At 39.7% G+C, this 19,476-nt stretch overlaps 2 protein-coding genes across 2 annotated transcripts; both read left to right on the top strand.

Moving 5' to 3' along the window:
• The first annotated feature begins 1,028 nt into the window (after window positions 1-1,028).
• LOC128025228 (zinc finger and BTB domain-containing protein 38-like) lies at window positions 1,029-13,235 on the top strand. Its single transcript, XM_052611359.1, has 2 exons — window positions 1,029-1,258; window positions 4,585-13,235. The coding sequence occupies exon 2, from the start codon at window positions 4,878-4,880 to the stop codon at window positions 9,597-9,599; it is 4,722 nt and encodes a 1,573-aa protein (XP_052467319.1). The 5' UTR covers window positions 1,029-1,258; window positions 4,585-4,877; the 3' UTR covers window positions 9,600-13,235.
• Window positions 13,236-14,981: 1,746 nt separating this feature from the next.
• LOC128025227 (sex hormone-binding globulin) lies at window positions 14,982-19,262 on the top strand. The gene is made up of 8 exons (XM_052611358.1): window positions 14,982-15,167; window positions 16,366-16,460; window positions 16,570-16,759; window positions 17,288-17,449; window positions 17,557-17,716; window positions 17,795-17,931; window positions 18,456-18,642; window positions 18,837-19,262. The coding sequence occupies exons 1-8, from the start codon at window positions 15,087-15,089 to the stop codon at window positions 18,992-18,994; spliced, it is 1,170 nt and encodes a 389-aa protein (XP_052467318.1). The 5' UTR covers window positions 14,982-15,086; the 3' UTR covers window positions 18,995-19,262.
• The last annotated feature ends 214 nt before the right edge of the window (window positions 19,263-19,476 follow it).

Here is a 19,476-nt window from a genome sequence, read left to right as displayed (position 1 = left end):
AAAGAGAAAGGAAAAACAGAGAGAAGGACCGAGAGGCACAGGGGAAAGGAACGTAGGATGGGGGTATAATGAGCTGTTCAGCAGAAATTTAGGCATGAAAAAGTGGACAGAAGAGGACAGAATTCAATATGAAGCCTCATTCTCCTTATCCTGTTGCCCTGCTCTCTCCGCAGGTCCAAAATTATTTTGGAATGTCAAGTTTTAAATAGTTTTTCAAACACAATGCTGTTTTTAAACAGGTGGTTCCTGCACTTTTCAGTAGCTATAGATAGATTAGGAATTTAGAGCAAGATCGATCCATCCAACAAATACCAGACGGACTGATTCAGCAAACGAAGGCAGGGCAAAAAGTTTGCAGAGGTTTTATTTCTTTGCTCCACGTAATGGCGAGAAGGCCAAATCTTTCACAGAAGGCCATCTCGGCCAAAAACTTCAATGTTTACTCCTCTGTTCCATCGCTTCTTGCCATAAACGTCCTCCTCTTTAGTCAGGGAAGTAGAGCGAGGATAAAATGGAAACCAAAGTGCATGTCCATGCCCTTCTCTTTGATCTCTCTTTTGGCTACCTCACTTAAAGAGTTTCACCCAAGTATTGTCTGGCGTCTCTCTCTCACTTTTCCCTGCTCCTACTCTTTATCTCTTTCCCTGTCTCTATGGCCAAGCTTTTTTTTCTGTTGGCATGGCTCCTGTTTGTTTTCAGCCATTTTGGGGACTGGCAGTGCACGTAACAAACTGCTTAAATGGCGTCCTCTCACTCGCTCATTCTCTCCCTTACTCCCGCTCTCCCTCCCTTCCTTGCTATCATCAGGCTTGGTGTATGTAGAGTAGAGAGTGTGCATGGTTAAAGTGTGTGTCTAATGAACAAAAACAAATTTGAATATAAAGAGAATTGAAATTAAAATGAGGCTGGGAGGTGGGTGTGGGTGAGTAAGGGTGTACCCCTGAAAAAAAAGAAGCAAAAACAGCCCAGAATCATGTGTCAGTGGCAAACTGAAGTGTGAGAGAGCGAGTGAGCGGGTGAGGGAAGGAGAGATAGAGCGGCAGAAGGAGGGGAGAGTCAGAGTGCGAGAGAGTCGTTTCTGCCCTCTACATAGCGCTGCCTGTGTGCACGCGCTCGTCTTTCCTTGTGTTCTCTCTCTCTCTCACTCATACACGCACACAGGAACACGCAGACCAGGACACACAGACCAAGGGAGGGAGAGTGAGAGAGTGAGAGAGAGAACACATCGCAGCCGAGATGCAGCAGAAGGTTTTTCGAGGTACGTTGTCTTGTGTGCTTGCGTAGCAGAGAATGGGAGTGAGAAGGAGAGACTTTTTCCTCTTATCTATCTCTCTGTCTTCACCTCTTCCTGCTTCTTGCATTTCTATGCCACTCTCATATCATATCGATGGTGTTTTGGTTCTGTGTAGACACCAGAAATGAGTGTGCGTGTGGGTTTGTGTGCGCGCTAATCAAGGCCTGTCTCCCTTATCCTCGGCTGTTGTGGCTGAACCACGCAGTTCTTTTTCAGGGCTGGTGAGTCGCTGATTAAAGTAGAATCAGAATAAAGCTTCAGACTTTTTTGCGTTCTCTTATCATAGTTTCTGTTCTGCTAGATCTGGATACTTTATGATGTGGCAAGTTCATATCTGATTATCTCAGTAGCGAAGGACATGTTTTTAGAATTAACGATCAAGTGGCATCTTGGAATATGGAGCCAGTCATTTTCCTAAAAACAGCATCTACCCGTGTTTTCGTAAGGTGTATGTTATTAGATTTTATAACATGCACATGCACTTTTTTTAAGAGTTTATATTTACACTGTATTTTGCTGTACTGCATAGTTGGAAGTACACTATTAAAAACCCCTGCAAGGCCAAAGGGTCAGAGGTCGTTAGAAGCCAATCAGTTGTATGGTCTTGTTGAAGTGAGTTGCATATACACTAGAAATCAAATTGAATTTCCTGTCGCTGCTTAAGCGTTCATGTCAGCTAGCATGGGATATTTTCTATTCAAACTCACACATGTTAGCATAAAGAATCTGGCATATTGTAGAGACAAGGGCATCAGATAAGAATGGAAACATGGCAGTGCTGCTCACTTTCCTAACCAAACTGAAGCATTATAGAAGCAGCTTCAGGCATGATCTAAAGGAAGTAGCTTCAGCCAGGTCACTAGCAGGGTTTTTCACTCTGTCTGTGATGGCAATTTTCTTCAAGTTTTGCTCTACTTAGAATATTGTCCTTGATCATATTACAGCAACAGATTTCTGGGAATCACTTGATGAGTTTAAACCCAGCGGACCATGTCAAACTCAGCATGTAACAAGGGCAGACTCGCTAGAGCATGCTTCAAGACAAATCACCAAGATACCATAAATTGCTTAGAGGGGAAAGCAAGGAGCGAGGAAATCTTACCGTGGACACAACCTTGGACCATCCGTCTCCATCTCCCAATTGCTTCCCTCTTTTTTCTCCAAACCAGCCCACTCCTCCTTTTTGGTCTTTTCCCTACTCCTCATCTCTCCTCTGGCTGCCTCCACCATGTTTTTGGCAGGGGGTTGTGCAGAGTTCAGAAACTTGCAACATCCCCCTTTTCATAGTCTGCCTCACCCCGGTGGGCCCCGTCACGGCGATACTGAAACAGGCGGCCTTCACTCATTACCCTCTCCCACTACCATTCAGTCCATGGTCTCTTTCAGTGGCCCAGCTAAATGCGAGACCTTTAGCTCATTACCCATCTTCTTCCGAGACTCTTCTCAGTTCCTAACCCACCCGTGACCGCATTATAAAGCAAGTCATCTCGTGTGCTTAAATTGAAAATCTTTACCTCGATGACTAGCATGCACTTCATGTTCCAGCTGATGACATGGTTCTGACACTCGTTTTCAATTTCCTCCATTTGGGAGAAAGTCAGTTTGTTAACCTTTATTTAATACACTCGACATTATATTTTATAGTGCAAGATCCAACACCTTAATACTTCAGCTCTAACTCTTTCAGTCGAACGCATGCTCAAGTAGAGTGGCAGTCAGAGGGGGGAGGCAAAGGCCCTGTCACGCTTGGCCAGCCTCTAGCACCAGGGACTGTTTGTTGAGAGGCAGCGTGTGCGTCATATGTGAAGAGAAAAGGAGGGTGAGAGGGAGAGATAAATAGGGACAGACGTACAGAGAAAACGAGGGGGTGGCAGATGTGTTTGTCCATTCCCAATGTGAATGCCATGTAAAACTGTGTCATTCTTAGGCCTTATTTCATGCCATAGCAGCCACAGCCACAACAAGTGCTGGACAGGTTTAATATAATAATATTCAACTCTTCCTGTCTAATTGTACTCTAACATAACATCTATTATTATACAGGTCTTCTGCTATTCATCCTTTGCACACTTTCAGCAGCTGCATATGTGGTATGATGGGTAACGTTAGCTGTACAGCCACTTGTTTACAGACCGACCGGTTCATATGTGCCTGCACGCCTGCAAATGTATTTGTGTGTTGAGAGGAGAGTGTATGTGCGTGTGCATAAAGCTTGTTGACTGCTTGTGTGTGTATGTGTGTGTGTTTCTGTGCATGTTTAACTGTGTGTTTGTGGCTGTTCCTGTCTCCAGGCCTGGATCTTGCTTTCTTCCCCACCTCTCTCTGTCTCTCTCTCTCTCTACTGCTCTCCCTCCTCCTCTCTTTCTCTCTCTGCAATAACAGTGCTGACCTAGTTTCAGTGCGTTCAGGGCTGCTTGTGGAATTTTACAGAGGCCTGCCTGCCTGCCTGCCTGGCTAAAACGCAGGCAGAAAACCATGACTGGGGATTTTCTCTGGTGTCGCATCATTAGTGATAACTAAGAATGTTAACCAGCATCTATGGTAGATTTTGGTATAAAAGTTTAAGCAAAAAAAGAAGTCATTAAATGAGCAACTAATGAGGGTATATGAACACAACAACACTGTGGACTATTAATTCTCAGACTGCTAATGAAAAACTCATTGACAGTACTCATCACATGGTCTTTTGCTTTAAATGCCATAAAGTGTAGTAAAAAAGAGTGATAGAGAGAGAGAGAGAGAGAGAGAGATAGAGAGAGAGAGAGAGAGAGAGAGAGAGAGAGATCAGCATCAGGAACACACAATGCTTCGGTTCAAAAGGTCATCTATATTTTGGTACCTTTTCAGTCTAGGCATATCTGGAGCACTTTGACTATAAATAACACTCTGTTGGGGAAATCTTAATTAAATTTTAGCAGTCTTCAATTAGGTGAAGGGAATGCTGTGACTCAGTGGGGTTAATTGCTGAGATTGTTTCCACATTTTCAGATTTTGCCATGCCAAATTTGAAAACTAAGATGATTGCAACCAACCTTGTCTGACTAAGTTGCCTGTGTATAATAATCATAATGTATTGCTTATTTTTTGCTAGCCTGTATTTTATAGGCAGTAAGTCTGTTTTAAATTCTAGCATGCTGATTTGCCACCACACAATGCACACTTTTTGTAATGTGTTTTTCGTCAGAATAATACTACTAGATTCTCTGGTTTGTGGTTGTCTAAAATCTTCAATGGTTCCTGTAATTAAAACAGAATATTTGAACTATTTTTTATGTATTTATTTTTTGCAGGGTCAAGAGCGGGACCATGGTGTCAGGGGAGGATAGCTGGGACCCTCTCCACACCTGCACTGCATACTTGGAGCTGAATGTGCAATGCATGACAATCCTTGATCTGACACTTCTGGTTTTCACCATCCTTCAACTGTCAACTTCTGCACTGAAGACATAGCTAGAACAGACACTCTTTAAAGCATTTTCCGGGACCTTGCTGGACTGCAGATACATACTTTGACTGTCTAGTGCTCTGTTTTAGGCCAACTATAGCCTTGGAGAGAATCTCAGAGGACTTGTACAAGGATCCAATGAAACACAGAAATAAACACATGAGAGGAGACAGGATGGGTGAGGGCACGGAGGAGGCGGACAGTGCCAAAACTACGAGGATATCGCTCAGTTTTCCCCTCAGTGCTGGACTGCCTAGCTTTTCTTCACAGAAGCACTGCTCCTCATCCCATCCCACTTCTTCCAATGACGTCCATGGCAGAGATGGCTCAAATGGTACAGCGTGGATAGGGGAAGCATTTAGAGACAAACAATTATCGAAAACGTCAACAAAAACTGACCGCCTGCCATGTGCTTCCTCATCCTTCCCTGTTGATCTAACTGCTCCAGTCAGTAAGAACTGCAAGTCATCTTTGTCCTTTTCTGTTGATGGTAGTGGTTCCAGATACCCAACATCTCCCTTACAACACTCTAACAAAATTGACTATTCAAAAGAGACAGCTGGGGTTATCCTCAATAATGGATACAAAGAGCATTCGACAACAGAAACAGCACACATCCTTTTCAACCTCAGTGCAAGAGCCTACCAGGACCAAAGTGTGAAGGATCCAGAGAGTTCAAAAGGCAAAAAACGCAAGGCAAACAGCCTCCATGTTGAACTGAGCCTTCCTCTCCCTAGCATTAACCCTCACTCGTCTTCATCAACCCCTCCTCCTCCTCCTTCACCCTCGTCTGTCTCTCTAACTTCCTCCCCCTTGACTATCCCCACGCCATCTTTCCATAACTCCTTTAGGGCAGTGCCGAAGCCAGAACTACTGTGCGGGGTGTGCCACCGTCTGTTCAGCACTGCCTCGTCCCTCACTGTCCACATGCGTCTCCATCGGGGGGGACGAGTACTCAGCTGCCGCCACTGTGGCAAAGCCTTCATCCATAATAAAAGACTGCAATCCCATGAGGCCACCTGCAGGCAAGGGCTGCCAGCTTTTCCAGTGCCACCCAAAGTAGAGCCCCTGGAGGAGGGTGAAGTGGAGGGAGAGAGAGCAGATGAGGCTGCAGAGCCAGAACAGCTTGGACAAGAAGCAAGGCCTGGCCGACCCATAAAGAAAGTGCGAGACCTTCACGCTCATCATGCTGAAACATTGACTTGCAGCGATACCCTGGAGGAAGAGGATCACTTTGTAAAAGTGGTGGATGGACATATCATTTACTTTTGCTCTGTGTGTGAACGCTCTTACATGACTTTGTCCAGCCTAAAGCGACACTCCAATGTGCATTCATGGCGACGGAAGTACCCCTGTCACTACTGTGATAAGGTTTTTGCTCTGGCTGAGTACCGCACCAAACATGAAGTGTGGCACACAGGTGAAAGGCGCTACCAGTGCATCTTTTGCTGGGAGGCATTTCCTACTTACTACAACCTTAAAACACACCAAAAGGCATTCCACGGTATCAATCCTGGCTTGATCTCAAGTGAAAAAACAGTCAATGGTGGCTACAAGCAGAAGGTCAATGCCCTTAAACTGTATCGCCTGCTGCCCATGCGATCTCTAAAGCGACCTTACAAAACATACAGTCAGCCAATGGCTGATGGATTACTCACTTCTGATTCATCAGTTACCCTGCCTTTATCTATAGACAGCAGCCTCCCACAACCTCTGGACACTAAGAAATTAGAGTCTTTCCTGAAAGATCTTCAAACCCCAGAAATCAAGACTGAGCCAGAGGGATTACCTATCAGGGTGGGAGTTGAGCAGGGTAAAAAAATTGCTTCTCCTCAAAAAGACATGACATTAAAAGCAAGAGAGACAGAGGGCTCAGATTTATGGCAGTCAGGTAGTAACAGTGGCAAAAGCAAAACTCAAAAGTGCCCAGAAGGAGCTGTCTCTTCAGTCATTGCATTTGCGCACAGCAAACCCTCGGTCATCATGCACAGTGCTGCAGTCTCTTCCTCTGTCATTGTTCACAGAAACAAGATGGACTCTGTGGAGAGAAAAAGAAGTCCAGAAAATCATCTAATGACAAAAACCGGTCAAAAAAAGATTAAAAAACATAGCCAGAGAGAGCACACAGAGGCATACAGGGAATGGGATGCTGTCAGTGTAGACCCAGAGCCCTTGAAAATGAGACATCCAACAAAAAAACATCAAAAGGGACGAAAAGTTCACAATAAAACAGAGTCAAGTAAGACAATACCTTTAGCAATGGGATCAGAAGTCAAAGGCAGCGGTCCACTTTGTCAGATTACTGTGCGCATAGGGGAAGAGGCCATTGTCAAACGGAGCATCTCTGAAACAGATCTAAGGAGGGACAAAAGCCCTACACGCAGCAAACCCAAAAAGAGTAACCTCTCACAAGAAGATGAGAGAGAGCAGCGGCACACCAACCATCACCAACGTAAACACCGTAACTCCAGTCAGGAAAGAAAGGAGGTAGAGTCCAAATGGAAAACCCCTAAACTAAAAGGCAAGGTGAGGAAATACTTCTTCCGGCAGGAGGTCAGGGAGGACAGAAATGACCATGATGTGGAGGACAACCTATGGAGGCCTTACTATTCTTACAAACCCAAGCGAAAAGCCCTTCATATGCAAGGGGCTAAAGCTTGGAAGCGCAAATTGCACTATAAACGATCTCTGAGGCCTATGAGGAGAGCTGAAAGACTCATGAAAAACCTGAATAAAGAAATTGAGGTTAAAGATGCAGATGAGGGAGAGGAGAGGCGACAGAAAGTAAAGAAAGAACGGAGAGAAGTCTGTGAATCACAGAAAACTGAAGTCAAAAATATGTCACACACTTGTCCTGTCTCTTCAATAACAGAACAGAAAGAAAAAGAAAAGGGAACTAATGGAAAGCCTGATCTTCCTCTCCCTTCGTCTGTCCCTCAGGCTCCAAACAACCATCAAAACACAGTGTCCTCTATCATCAAACAACAATGGTCAGAAGATCAGGCTTCTGAGTGTGGAACATGTGGACGCTGGTTCTCCAGCCCTAGGAAACGAGACAAACATGAGTTGACACATCTATTTGAGTTTGTGTGCATGCTTTGCAGAGCTCCATTCTCCTCACAGTCCAAACTAGAGGAACATCAGAGAACTCAGCATCCCAAAAACAAGCCCCTGTCTGCTTCTACTTTCTTCACCTCTCAGTCATTAAGAAATGAGGTAGAAATTAAAGCAGATGATAATGGAGTGAATGGAAGTTCCATAGAGAAAGGCAGCCCAGTTCGCTTGGGCAGGAGGCCTTTGATTAGGTATACATGCTCACAATGTGATAAGGTCTGCAAAACCTCTGCTGCACTTAACTGCCACCTCAAGCGACATGAGTTAGGCAGTCCAACCAAGGTTGAAGACACACAGGAAAAGCAAGATATGCCAAGTTGCACACCTTCTGCAGTAGAAACTACACCAGGCAAAGGTTTAGACACCAACTGTGAGAAAGTACAGCCCGTGTCTGTCATATATTACTCCAAACCAGACTGTAAAATCACTGACAACCAACTGGGTGAGAAGATGGAAGAACACCAAAGAGTCAGAAATTGTGAAAGCCCCAAAGTGGCAAACAATGAAAAAGTCCACAGTCCACTGTGTGCACAGTTTTCCCAAGTTATGCACAGCCCCACTTTAGAAAGGTTTAACGTCATCTCTCCTAACCTCCCTAGTGTACTAGTAATGAATGGTGCAGAGTGCCTAGACTACAGGACACCAGAGAAACGGAATTTAGACACACTAGATCAGCAGAAAAGAAGCCCAACACCAAACGACAGGCAAATCCAAGTTTCTCAAATGCTGACAGAGCCCCAGATTAGAAGAGAAACAACTCCATCTGGACCCATATCACTAAAAGCAGGCAGAGGTTATGTGTTTAGAGAAGGTGACAATATTCCAAATGAAGATTTCAGTGATTTACAAGATGCTCAGGATTTAAGACTCTTTCCTCAATCCAGCAGCCAAGCCCAAGATTTATCCATGCCAACAATACTGGCAAAAAAGAAGGAGCTTGTTCAACAGATTAAACATCCATCCAACATTTCAAAGGAACAGTCTTGTAATGAGGTGTCGTTGCTAGTACCCAAAGAGGAACCACTCAGTCCTATACCATCTCCTACATGCTCTGTCATTCAAACCACTCCAAAAGGATTTTCTCAAAGGTATTCAAAGTCACCTTGTCACTCTCCAGGACCATTGGACCTACAGTTGCGGCCACAGGTGGAGCAAAGCCAATTATACAGAGGAAGGCACAACACAGAAAAACAGGGTCTTATATTGCCAGCAAATTCTGTTGGGATGAGTGATAATTCTTCGTGCCACAATCTGCTACATCCTCAAGTGCCCAGAGCAGAGCCTGAATCAAAGGACAACACCTCTGTCACTCCTACAGAACACCACAGAGGCTCGGGCTACCCTGTACAGGAGCTTACTCTTCCCTTGGTCATACCTGGAGGGTACTGCTCTGGTAAGAAACAGGAGGAGCAAATCCTGATGTCGTACCCTGCTGGACCCCTGCCCTTTCCACCACTTGGGAAGATGGTACCACACTCTGACTCCACTAAAATGCCCTTTTACCCTGACCCCTATCACCTACTGTATGGCCCACAGCTACTGCCATACCCATATAACCTTGCTGCCCTTCCAATGGCTCTAAATATGATGTCATCAGGGGATAAAGAGCCCTTACCCTTCTTTCCTTTTTTCAATTATGCCGCTGCTGCTGCCCCTTTAACAGGCACAGTGCCCCATCCTTTAGTGGTGAATCCCAGCCTATACAACAGTGGCGGCAGCAGTAGCACAAAGCAGGACAACCCATAAGTGAGTACAAAATGGCAGCAAGGGAATATCTGTGGAAGAGCAGTGGAGGCCATTTTGGGTGGAAAATATGTTTTTCTGTTTGTTAACTGAACACTCTTGCACAGCTCTTACTTCTCTTTTGTAAAGCAGTAAATGCATAGACATACATAGGAATCAAACATGGTGGAAAGATGGACAGGTGTCTTGATGACAAGAGGAAAGGATATAAGGGGGTAAAGAACAATAGATATAACGCCCCCTTCAGGCACTGCCAAGATGCACCTCCAACACACCACTACTTTGCCTCTAGTGTTGTTAGAGCTTGGAAATCTTATTAGGGATAACACATGAACAATGATCAATAACAGCTAACAGGATATGTGTTTTGCTAAATTAATTCTGTCTGCTTCCCATAATAGGGACAGTATAACAACAGTAATGATAATAATAGTTGTGTTAATTATGCTTCTTATAGTAATACAAGGGTGGCTTATTACTGAAAGCAAAATGCTATTCCTGACAAGGCTCAACATACTCAACACACAGACACACAGGGAAGATGCAGCAGCAGTTTGTGTGTGTGTGTGTGTGTGTGTGTGTGTGTGTGTGTGTGTGTGTGTGTGTGTGTGTGTGTGTGTGTATGCATGGGTGTGTATAGTGTGCAATTTTATATAGAGGTAATGCATGGAGACTTTGGGGTAGCTCATAGTGTCATATCTTACAACATCGGTACTCCAGTCATGTGTTTTTCAGTATTTCGGCTTTATGTGTGCCTGCAAGTTTGTGTAAGCCTATTTGTGGGGTGTGTTGGGGGTGTAGGCATGCACATTTAAAATAATTTGTGCTGCATCAGCCTTGGTCAGTTTTATGGAAGTTCACATAAAAGCATCATTCCTGAAAAAACGGCTATAATCTTAATAGGTCAGTAAATAGAAATCATAGATGAAGTTCTTCTTTCGTAAGTCATAGCATAGCAACTTGATGGTGTAGCTACATGTCATATGGATTCAAAATATTATTACGTGATGCCTTCACTAACCAGGATCATCATGACAAGGTCAAATGTATGGTGATATAGAATCCACTCTATATTTGATCGTGCTATGTCTAGGGACAGATTGTGTTTCGCATAGTTTGGTTTGTAGGATGTTGGTATTAATCCTTGATCATTTGTGTAATAAGTCTGTGTACTTCCAGTACTCCTGCCAACTCTGTTTCATCTCTTCCAACAACATACGTTCCTTCATGTCTGTGGCCTTCTCCTCCCCACTGCCCCCTGGTGTCCACCAAAGTCACTCCATTCACTTGACAGAATTTGAAACTCAACAGAGAGGGAGAAACCAAGTGAGACAAACAGACAACGATACAGAGTGAGAGCATGAGCAAAAATGGGAGAAAAGTGGAGAAAAGCGCAACTTGGCAGTGCGTTACAACATAAATGCAGCTTCCCTTATAAAGGACGCTCGTAAGAGGCAGTAGTTGGTGAATGTTATTTTTAGGAAAACATAATCTACTACAAGCGAGCCACCATTTTTTCGGTTAGCAGATTCTCTCTCCGCAGCAGAGAAAAGAGAGGGAGGGGACGTCAGTCAGTCCTGACGCCCCTGCAGGACCTGCACTATGGGACTTATAGCACTGGAGTAGCTAAAGCACTCCCTTGTACTTTCTTGTTTGTTTTTGTTTTTTATTCACTATATTATTTGTTTGATTTACATAATTTCCTTTTTTGGTAGTGTGAAAAGGCTTGTACTTGAAACTCATTCAAGTACACAAGAATATGAATGTAATTTAGTCATGAGGTTAAAAATAAAGAAAAATCGTAGATCATTTCTGTACACTGACTTGAAAAATAACAAGTAATATTGAACCGCTATGAGGTATTCATATATACATACATAAATATATCTATATACAGTAGTCTTAGGGACATGTCAAGGAAGTTGGATTCAATATAACCACAACGCATGAGCAACAATTGCTTCTTCAGTATCTTCTGGTGTTTTCACAAAACTCAATTTTCCTCCATACGTGGTTCTTCATTTTCTCCTGCTTTTTTTCTCTGGAGGCATGTCCTCACAAAACTTTTTTTCAACACAAACGAAATTTCAAATCTAAAACCAAAAAGAGATACTACTATGTTGCCTTATTTCTTTTCCCCAAGCATTAAGAAAGCTTTTCAAATACCACCCTTCCATCTCCAAGTCTTTTTCATTCCAACACCCTCTTCCCGGTCTACTCTCCATATTTTATCTTCTCCCTTTGAAATAAGTGTGAAACTGTGCAATGTAGCCGCAGCACTGTTCATTTCCTGAGAGTAAAACACAATGCAATGAACGGTTGTGGATCATGTAGCTTCACTCGAGTATGAGTACAAGCCTTTTGTTTGCATTGTAAAAGTGTGTGTGTGTGAGAGAGAAAGGATGTGTGGTGGTAAAGGAAAAGGAAACCAAAACAAGGTCTATCTCCCTTGATTGCTACAAACAAACTTGTGTTTGATTTTGGACCTCTTATTTTTGCTGTATTTCCTTCACCATGACAACATTTTTACATGAATTCTAAAAGTGTGTAAATGATTGAATTGAGTTAAACACTTAATAATGTTAAATTTGTGTAAACGAATGTAAAAAAAAAAAAAAAAAAAGGTAACAATCATATGTTGAGAGGTTCACATAAAAAACTGATAATTATTTTCAGCGAACTAATAACATTGTCTTTTTAAAAAAATATATTATTTTTAAGCCTGACTTGGTTTAAATATTGGCCCACATAGCAATTGCTAAATTCTGAATCAGTAACCAAAAAAGAAAAAGACTAAATCTAAAATTCTGATGTTTACATACGAGATGCCTTTACATTTTTTATTTAAATAAGCTATTAAGAATATGCACATAATCTGAACGCACCTTACAAAGAAAAAAATTGTCATTACATTTTCTATAAAACGTTCTATTTAAGTACTGCTTTGAGGAACAACATAATGAGTTACAATTTATGTTCTTATGTTTTTTTCCATCAGCAGACATTCAATGAAATTCAGTGGATAGTGACTGTGTGGGCTACTACTACTACTACTAGTCCTACTTTAGAAAAAAAAGGGGCTATTTATCGGTCAGCATCTGGAAAGACTACTGAATATTTGCACAGACTTAAAAAAAAAGATTTAAAATATTTTAGAAATTTAGCTTTTTGGGGACATGTGTGTTGAAATAATCCCAGATCTGTCCAGTATGTTTGGTTTTGAACAATACCCGAACTACAACCAAATTAGCATCATCCTGGTCCACCCAGAACAAGGACCCTTTGGAGGCTTCAAATGTCAATCAAAGAGACTGAAATCTACCAGCTGCATATGTTCTGCACTTGGTCATAGTTGTAGGCATGTGACTAAATTGTCTGGTATTTTTGTGACAATGTTATATTGTGCCATTGTTTTAGAGGTCCACGTTATATTTGGGCAGTTTCCGAGAAGTGAAATGTTTGAAAACTTTATTTGTGTCTTCTTGTTGACTTTGTGACCGTTTAATACAAAGGTCTGTTGGCACACATTGCCGATTCAAGTCTACAATCAACAGTTAATTTCTTTGCTCTTGTTCTCTTTACTCCCTCTGTCCACGCTACAACCATACAAATAAAGTATTAACCTGATGATGTGCAAAATATCTTTTATCTTCATCATTAATATGCAATGTCGGCAATGTGTTTAAATGTTTAAAGCAAAATAAACTTGACTTTTTTTACCCTGTCAGGAAAAAATCCTACCCTTTGAGGTACACCAGCTTGTCACTGGAGCAGTACCCTCAAAGAGATTGCATATTAGTGTTTTTTTTTAATAAGGGTGCATATTAGTAGTACCCTTAAGCTACTAATATTATGTGACCTTTATGGGTAGGCCCCACTGACAAGCTTAAGGTATCATTGTATTACATTTTTTTCTGACACTGGAATCATTTACTGATTGTTGGATGTATGGCCAGGTTTTCCTGCTCTTTGGTACCGGCCATGGAATTGGGAAAGTCAACCTATCAAATAATTAAACAAAATGGTAGAACTTTTCCAAAACTAATTTGACCTCTTTTCATAGTAATTGTTAGCTTTAGTCTGAAATATATATATATATATGAAGAGTTCAGATGCAAAAGCCTCTAAATGCCATCTGAAATTTTCATAAAAAATTAGGACTTTTATCAGGCTCCTATATTTATGGTCAGTTATTTCACTTTAATAGCCTGGACAAGGACCTGTACATTGCCATTAAAGTAAAATGACTCAACCTAAGCATAGGAGCTTGATAAAAATCCTAATTTTAGATGAAAATTTCAGATGGCATTTAGAGGCTTTTGCATCTGAACTCTTCATATATATATATATATATATATATATATATATATATATATATATATATATATATATATATATATATATATATATATATATATATATATATATATATACTTTTATTTTAGCATTCTAACATGTTTACACAAAAAACAACAATAACAAAAAAAGCCCCCTACGCCTCACTAGTCATACATCAAGGTTTCAATGTAATAGACGAACAAACATCAGTTACCTTTCAAAGTTCATGTCATGTAATCAGACTGAGTGCTAGGTCGAAGATGGCAAGTGAAATCTTCAAAAAAACAAAACAAAAAAAACTCTATTTGTTAAAAATTATATATAAATTACATTTTTGCCCTATGAGTTTGGTATTCTTTTTAATTTATTATTATACACTAAAAGGGTTCCTCTAAGACTCATACTGCATTAAGCTATGCCTTTAAGAAGGTTCCTCATTTGCCACTCAAAATCATTTTTACTAACCTAAGAAATGACAGTATCCATTTAATCAAGACAATTGATTTGCATAAGGTAGTTTGTGCCAGAAAATGATAGTGTTTAGCTTTTGATAGTTCTGACCATAAAATGTCTCTCTACTATTTTTTTTTTTTACATTCTGAACTTTTTAAGTAGTCCAAAAAAATTTCTGAAAAGTAACAAAAGTCAGAAATTTATATAATTTATATTTATCTTATCTATTCCTAAAGGATACATTAGTATTTTGTTGTACTAGGTGTCCCTAAAGGTAACATTTTTGAATTTCTTTTTCTAACAGTGTACTCTACAACGATTCAGTCATTCATTTTTTTTTTTTTTTTTTTGTTCCCAACTTTCACCCACTTCATGTTTTGATTCATTAAACACCGTAGCACAAACAAATAACTGAATGCCAATAAGGCTAGTGTAATAGTACACTCGTGAAAAGAATCACCATGTTATCAGCATACAAAAGACTTGTACACTAAAAACAAAACAAACAAGATCAATATTTTCCAGTGCTGTGATGTCGAAATCCTCATTCTCTGGTCTTCAGGGGAAGCTGTGTGCCAGACTGGAGTTTACTCACTCCTCAGAGAAAGAGAGAGAGAGGTAGTCTGATGGAAGTAGGCTAAACCAAAGTCCATTCCCTTTTGTATCTACTCATCTTCTAAGCTCTGGAGTTAAAAGAGAATGAACTATCTAAAGGAAGTGGTCATAGTACTGGTAGGCCTGTACCTGATTCTGCTGTGCAGGAGAGCGTCAGGTGATCAGGTGAGTATGAGATCTCGAAATGACAGGTCTAAAATTTCTTTTTTAACTAGAGTTTCACAAGTCATAAGAGACATATACTCACAAAGGCCTTTTGTGTTTTACTAGGCAGGTATGTTGAGAAAGTAGTGCTTGTTAAATATAATATGCAAGCATAAACTGCAGAAGCAATTGTTGCCATGCAGCTGAATCAACAGAAATGAAAAGGTAAAGGCTAAAGTTGACAGCACAGATATGAATGATGATTCTGTGTACTGAGGCTTGCTTGCTTGATGCACTTCACCTATTTTACACTGAAAAATGAAATGAAAGTTCATGAGTTCATATAATACAAAAGAAAATAAACTCGCTTTGCCTTTTAAAAAACAGTATTGACCCTCTTTTTTATATCTTGTGAAACTCCAGCTACAAAAAGACTTTTCTTTAAGTTTATTTCAACATTTGAAAGTTAATTCGGATAAAATGTCAAGTAATATATTATCTAATACAAATATTAAAGCTAAAATTATTCAAGTCAATTTCGTTGTTTAGATATTTCATTGACAATATTTGTATAATGTGTTTTTTTTATCACATTAACTGAAAATGTTAGTTATTTCCATTAAATTTGATAAAAACTGATGTTTTATTATTCATTAACATTTCTTTATTCATCGTATGACATTTAAAGGATTACACAATTATGTTTGATTGATTTTTTTTATTTAATTAATGCATAAATATAAAAAATAGGATTATATACTTTTTGAGTGTATTTACTAAAAAATAGAGAATATATAAAGTTTATGAAAAACATCTAAGCTCCTTCTTGTGATAATTTTTTTTTCTATTTAGAAAAAAATATCCTGAACCAGTATTGGCATGCTAAATGAAATCATTTTGGTATAACAGTGCCTATGCATCTGCTAACATGTCCAAATTCTACATTTTTAAATATATTACAGCTTGGAAACAACTTTAGCTGACAAATTCGTTGCACAGTTAGCACATTTGACTCTGAATTCGCTGAACCCTGGTTGCACACTTGCCCGGGGCAGCAGTATTTACACTGGCAGCTTGTCTGGGGATATCGCAGATGCATGTGTTTACTTAGCCTTTAGCGAGAGTGCGAGAGATAGGTCTAAACGTAATCGGAGCATTCTTGGCTGCTTTATGATTGTTGTATGATGTCAAAACCATTTTCTGATTTTTGGGATGACAGATCCAGATATCCAAGAGAGTCATCAATCTTGCACACAGACAGTCCAAATGGACTCCCGTAATGCAGATGAGCGCAAATCTCTCTGACATCACGAGGTGAGTTGACTCAATTTGGCTTGGCTTTCTAAATTGTAATTTCTAGGCATTTAATTGCGATAGCTACTCATCGTGCATCACTGTGAGATGTCTTACCTCGCACATACAGCATCAGATCTTTCTTTGAGTTTCGGACCCTTGATCCAGAGGGGGCTGTCTTTTATGGAGACACCAAAGAAGGACGGGACTGGTTTGTGCTTTCACTGCGTGATGGCATACCTGAAATGCAAATTGGGAAGGCAGACATCTTAGTGAGCGTAAAGGGAGGTCGCAAACTCAATGATGGGGCCTGGCACTTGGTAAAATCTCTTTATCTTTTCTTAATCTCTACTGATTTCTCTGAAGCCTGATAGCAATTAAAACAACAAACCTATGTCTATGCTCCTATAAAGACCACAGTTGAAAAGTGTGGGGCTGTATGTTTTTTTTTTACACTTTTGAAAGAAGTCTTTTATGCTATGGCTGCATTTATTTGTTCAAAAATATACAGTAATATTGTGAAAAATTATTACAGTTTAAAATAATTGTTTTCTATTGTAATATATTTTCAAATGCAATTCATTCCTGTGAAGGTAAAGCTGAATTCTCATCACCCGTTACTTCTATCTTTACTGTAACATGATCCTTCAGAAATCATTCTAATAAGCTAATTTGACTCTTTACTTTTATTTTCAATGTAAACTTCCGTTCTTGCTGAATAAAAGTATTAATTTCTTTAAAAATGTCTTACTGACCCCAAACATTTGAAAGGTAGTGTATATATATATATATGTATATATAAAGAAAATAAAACACATTTTTTAGCATTCTTTTTTGGTTTTGGACAGCTGGAGTTGCGCAATGAAGGCAAATTTGTGGTGCTAGAGGTAAACAACAAGGTTGAGCTTGTAGTCGGCCTCCATTCTAAACTAATGGAAGACGACCTATCAGGAACAATACGTCTCGCTCTTGGTGGCATGCTGGTGGACAAACGAAAGCTCTTCCATCTAGTACGTTTACTTGTATTTGTAGAATATTTTAACTGAAAAGTGATAAATAACTACTCATCGAATTGACTGGCCACATTAAATATAATTTCCTTTATTTTATTCCTCAGTTTGAGCCAAAAATAGATGCTTGTATAAGAGAAGGCCATTGGTTAAATCTCAACGCTACCTGGGATACAGACGAAACATGGGAACCCCGGCCCTGCTTCTCCGAGATCAAGAAAGGGAGCTATTTTCCAGGAACTGGAGTGGCTATGTTTAATACATCTGGTGAGCGAAAAGTCATACATGTTTAAACTTGCTTTGCAGATTGGATGAAATTATCCTTCCATGTACATATCCTAACAGATCTTCCTGGACTGAAGACAGAAGAGGCCGGTATTACAGTGGAGGTCTTCGGATCCTGGACTGGGACAACGCTGAGTCTCCAAAGCACAGGATTTGAGTATGTTTTGGGAGAGTTAGAAGGGAATAAAGATGTCAAGGTATGTACAGAGTAAAAAAATAATAATTTGTATCATTAATGAAATGCTATTAACATTTAAATGATGACGCTGCTGATGATTATTACAAAAAAGAGTTATATTAACATCAAGTCTTTTGTTTTAAAGTACACAGGTCTATTACAAGCAATTTTGTTATAAAATGTATTGGTAACACTTTGCAATAAGGTTCCTTTTGATAACATTACATTAGTTAGTAACACAAACTTATAATGAAAAATAAAGCATTTATTAATCTTTCATTTATTAATCAAAGTTAATGTTTTAACATTTACTAATACGTTATAAAAAATCTAAAAGAGTATCTGTTAATATTATTTAATGGTCCTGAGGTGACAAAATAACAATGGACAGTTATATATTTTTCTAATAAAAAGAAACAAGGATTAATAAATACTGCAATAGATGCTTTGCTTAATGCTAGTGGATTTTAGCTGATGCATCAACTAATGTTAACTAATGGGACCCTATTGTAAAGTGTAGCCCATGTATCTGCACTGTAACAGAAGGAGCAGTTGGGCCTGAAAGAGGAATCGGAAAGTGTTGTCCTTCCCCGTGAACCTGCAACACTTACTCTCACCATACTGAAACATTCACTTGTGGTAAACAGCGTATCAGAGCTTGAAAAGGAAAGTCTGGACTTTTTCTCCATGTGGAAAAAGGGGATGCTACTGACTTTTGGGGGAGTGCCAGGTAAATTTGCGAGGTGGAAGTAAGCAAGAATTTCCATGCTGATGTTCTCCATTCACCAACACCCTATATTCAGTGTTAAATTCTGTATGTTTCACTTGTTTCTGTCAAACAGACAACTTTTTTGTATTGAACAAATTCTTCTACTTCTACTTCTACTGCTTTAGTTAATTCACTGAACTTTTTTTTTTTTTCAGGTGACAGCGAGAAGGCAAAAAGCACACATTACCTTCGTGGGTGTCTGGAGAAAATCCTTGTCCAAGGCCAGGTCATTGATCTTGATCGGGCATTGTACAAACACACTGCAGTGTCTTCTCACAGCTGTCCTACAGAAGCAATGAATGAACTCACTTAATAGACTCACTTTAGCAATCTAAACTCTATATATATCTGTCATAGGAAGGCATATTTAAAAATGCTCCATGTTCAGCTGACCCAAAACCTCAAAAAAGTACTGATGGGCTGTAATGTTACAGTGAGCAATGAAATACATCTGAAATGCAATGATACATCTTTCCAGTACATTAATGATTGTAAAAGGTAACTCTGTTTACAAACACATCTTAAAGGGAACATTTTTGAATGAAAATCTTTGTCAACAAAATAAATCGTGATCAATTAAATTATGTGTTGCTTTATTAATGTATCACTCCATGAAGTAAATACAAAAATATGCAGGTTATCTAAAACAAACAAACAATTAATCATTAATATTAATGGATGATAATTAAACTCTTTTTCTACACGACTTTGTTTTGTCTACATTATCTATCTATCTATCTATCTATCTATCTATCTATCTATCTATCTATCTATCTATCTATCTATCTATCTATC

This window comes from Carassius gibelio, chromosome A12 (assembly GCF_023724105.1).
Source record: "Carassius gibelio isolate Cgi1373 ecotype wild population from Czech Republic chromosome A12, carGib1.2-hapl.c, whole genome shotgun sequence".
Lineage (NCBI taxonomy): Eukaryota > Metazoa > Chordata > Actinopteri > Cypriniformes > Cyprinidae > Carassius > Carassius gibelio.
This window is presented reverse-complemented; position numbering and strand designations above follow the sequence as displayed.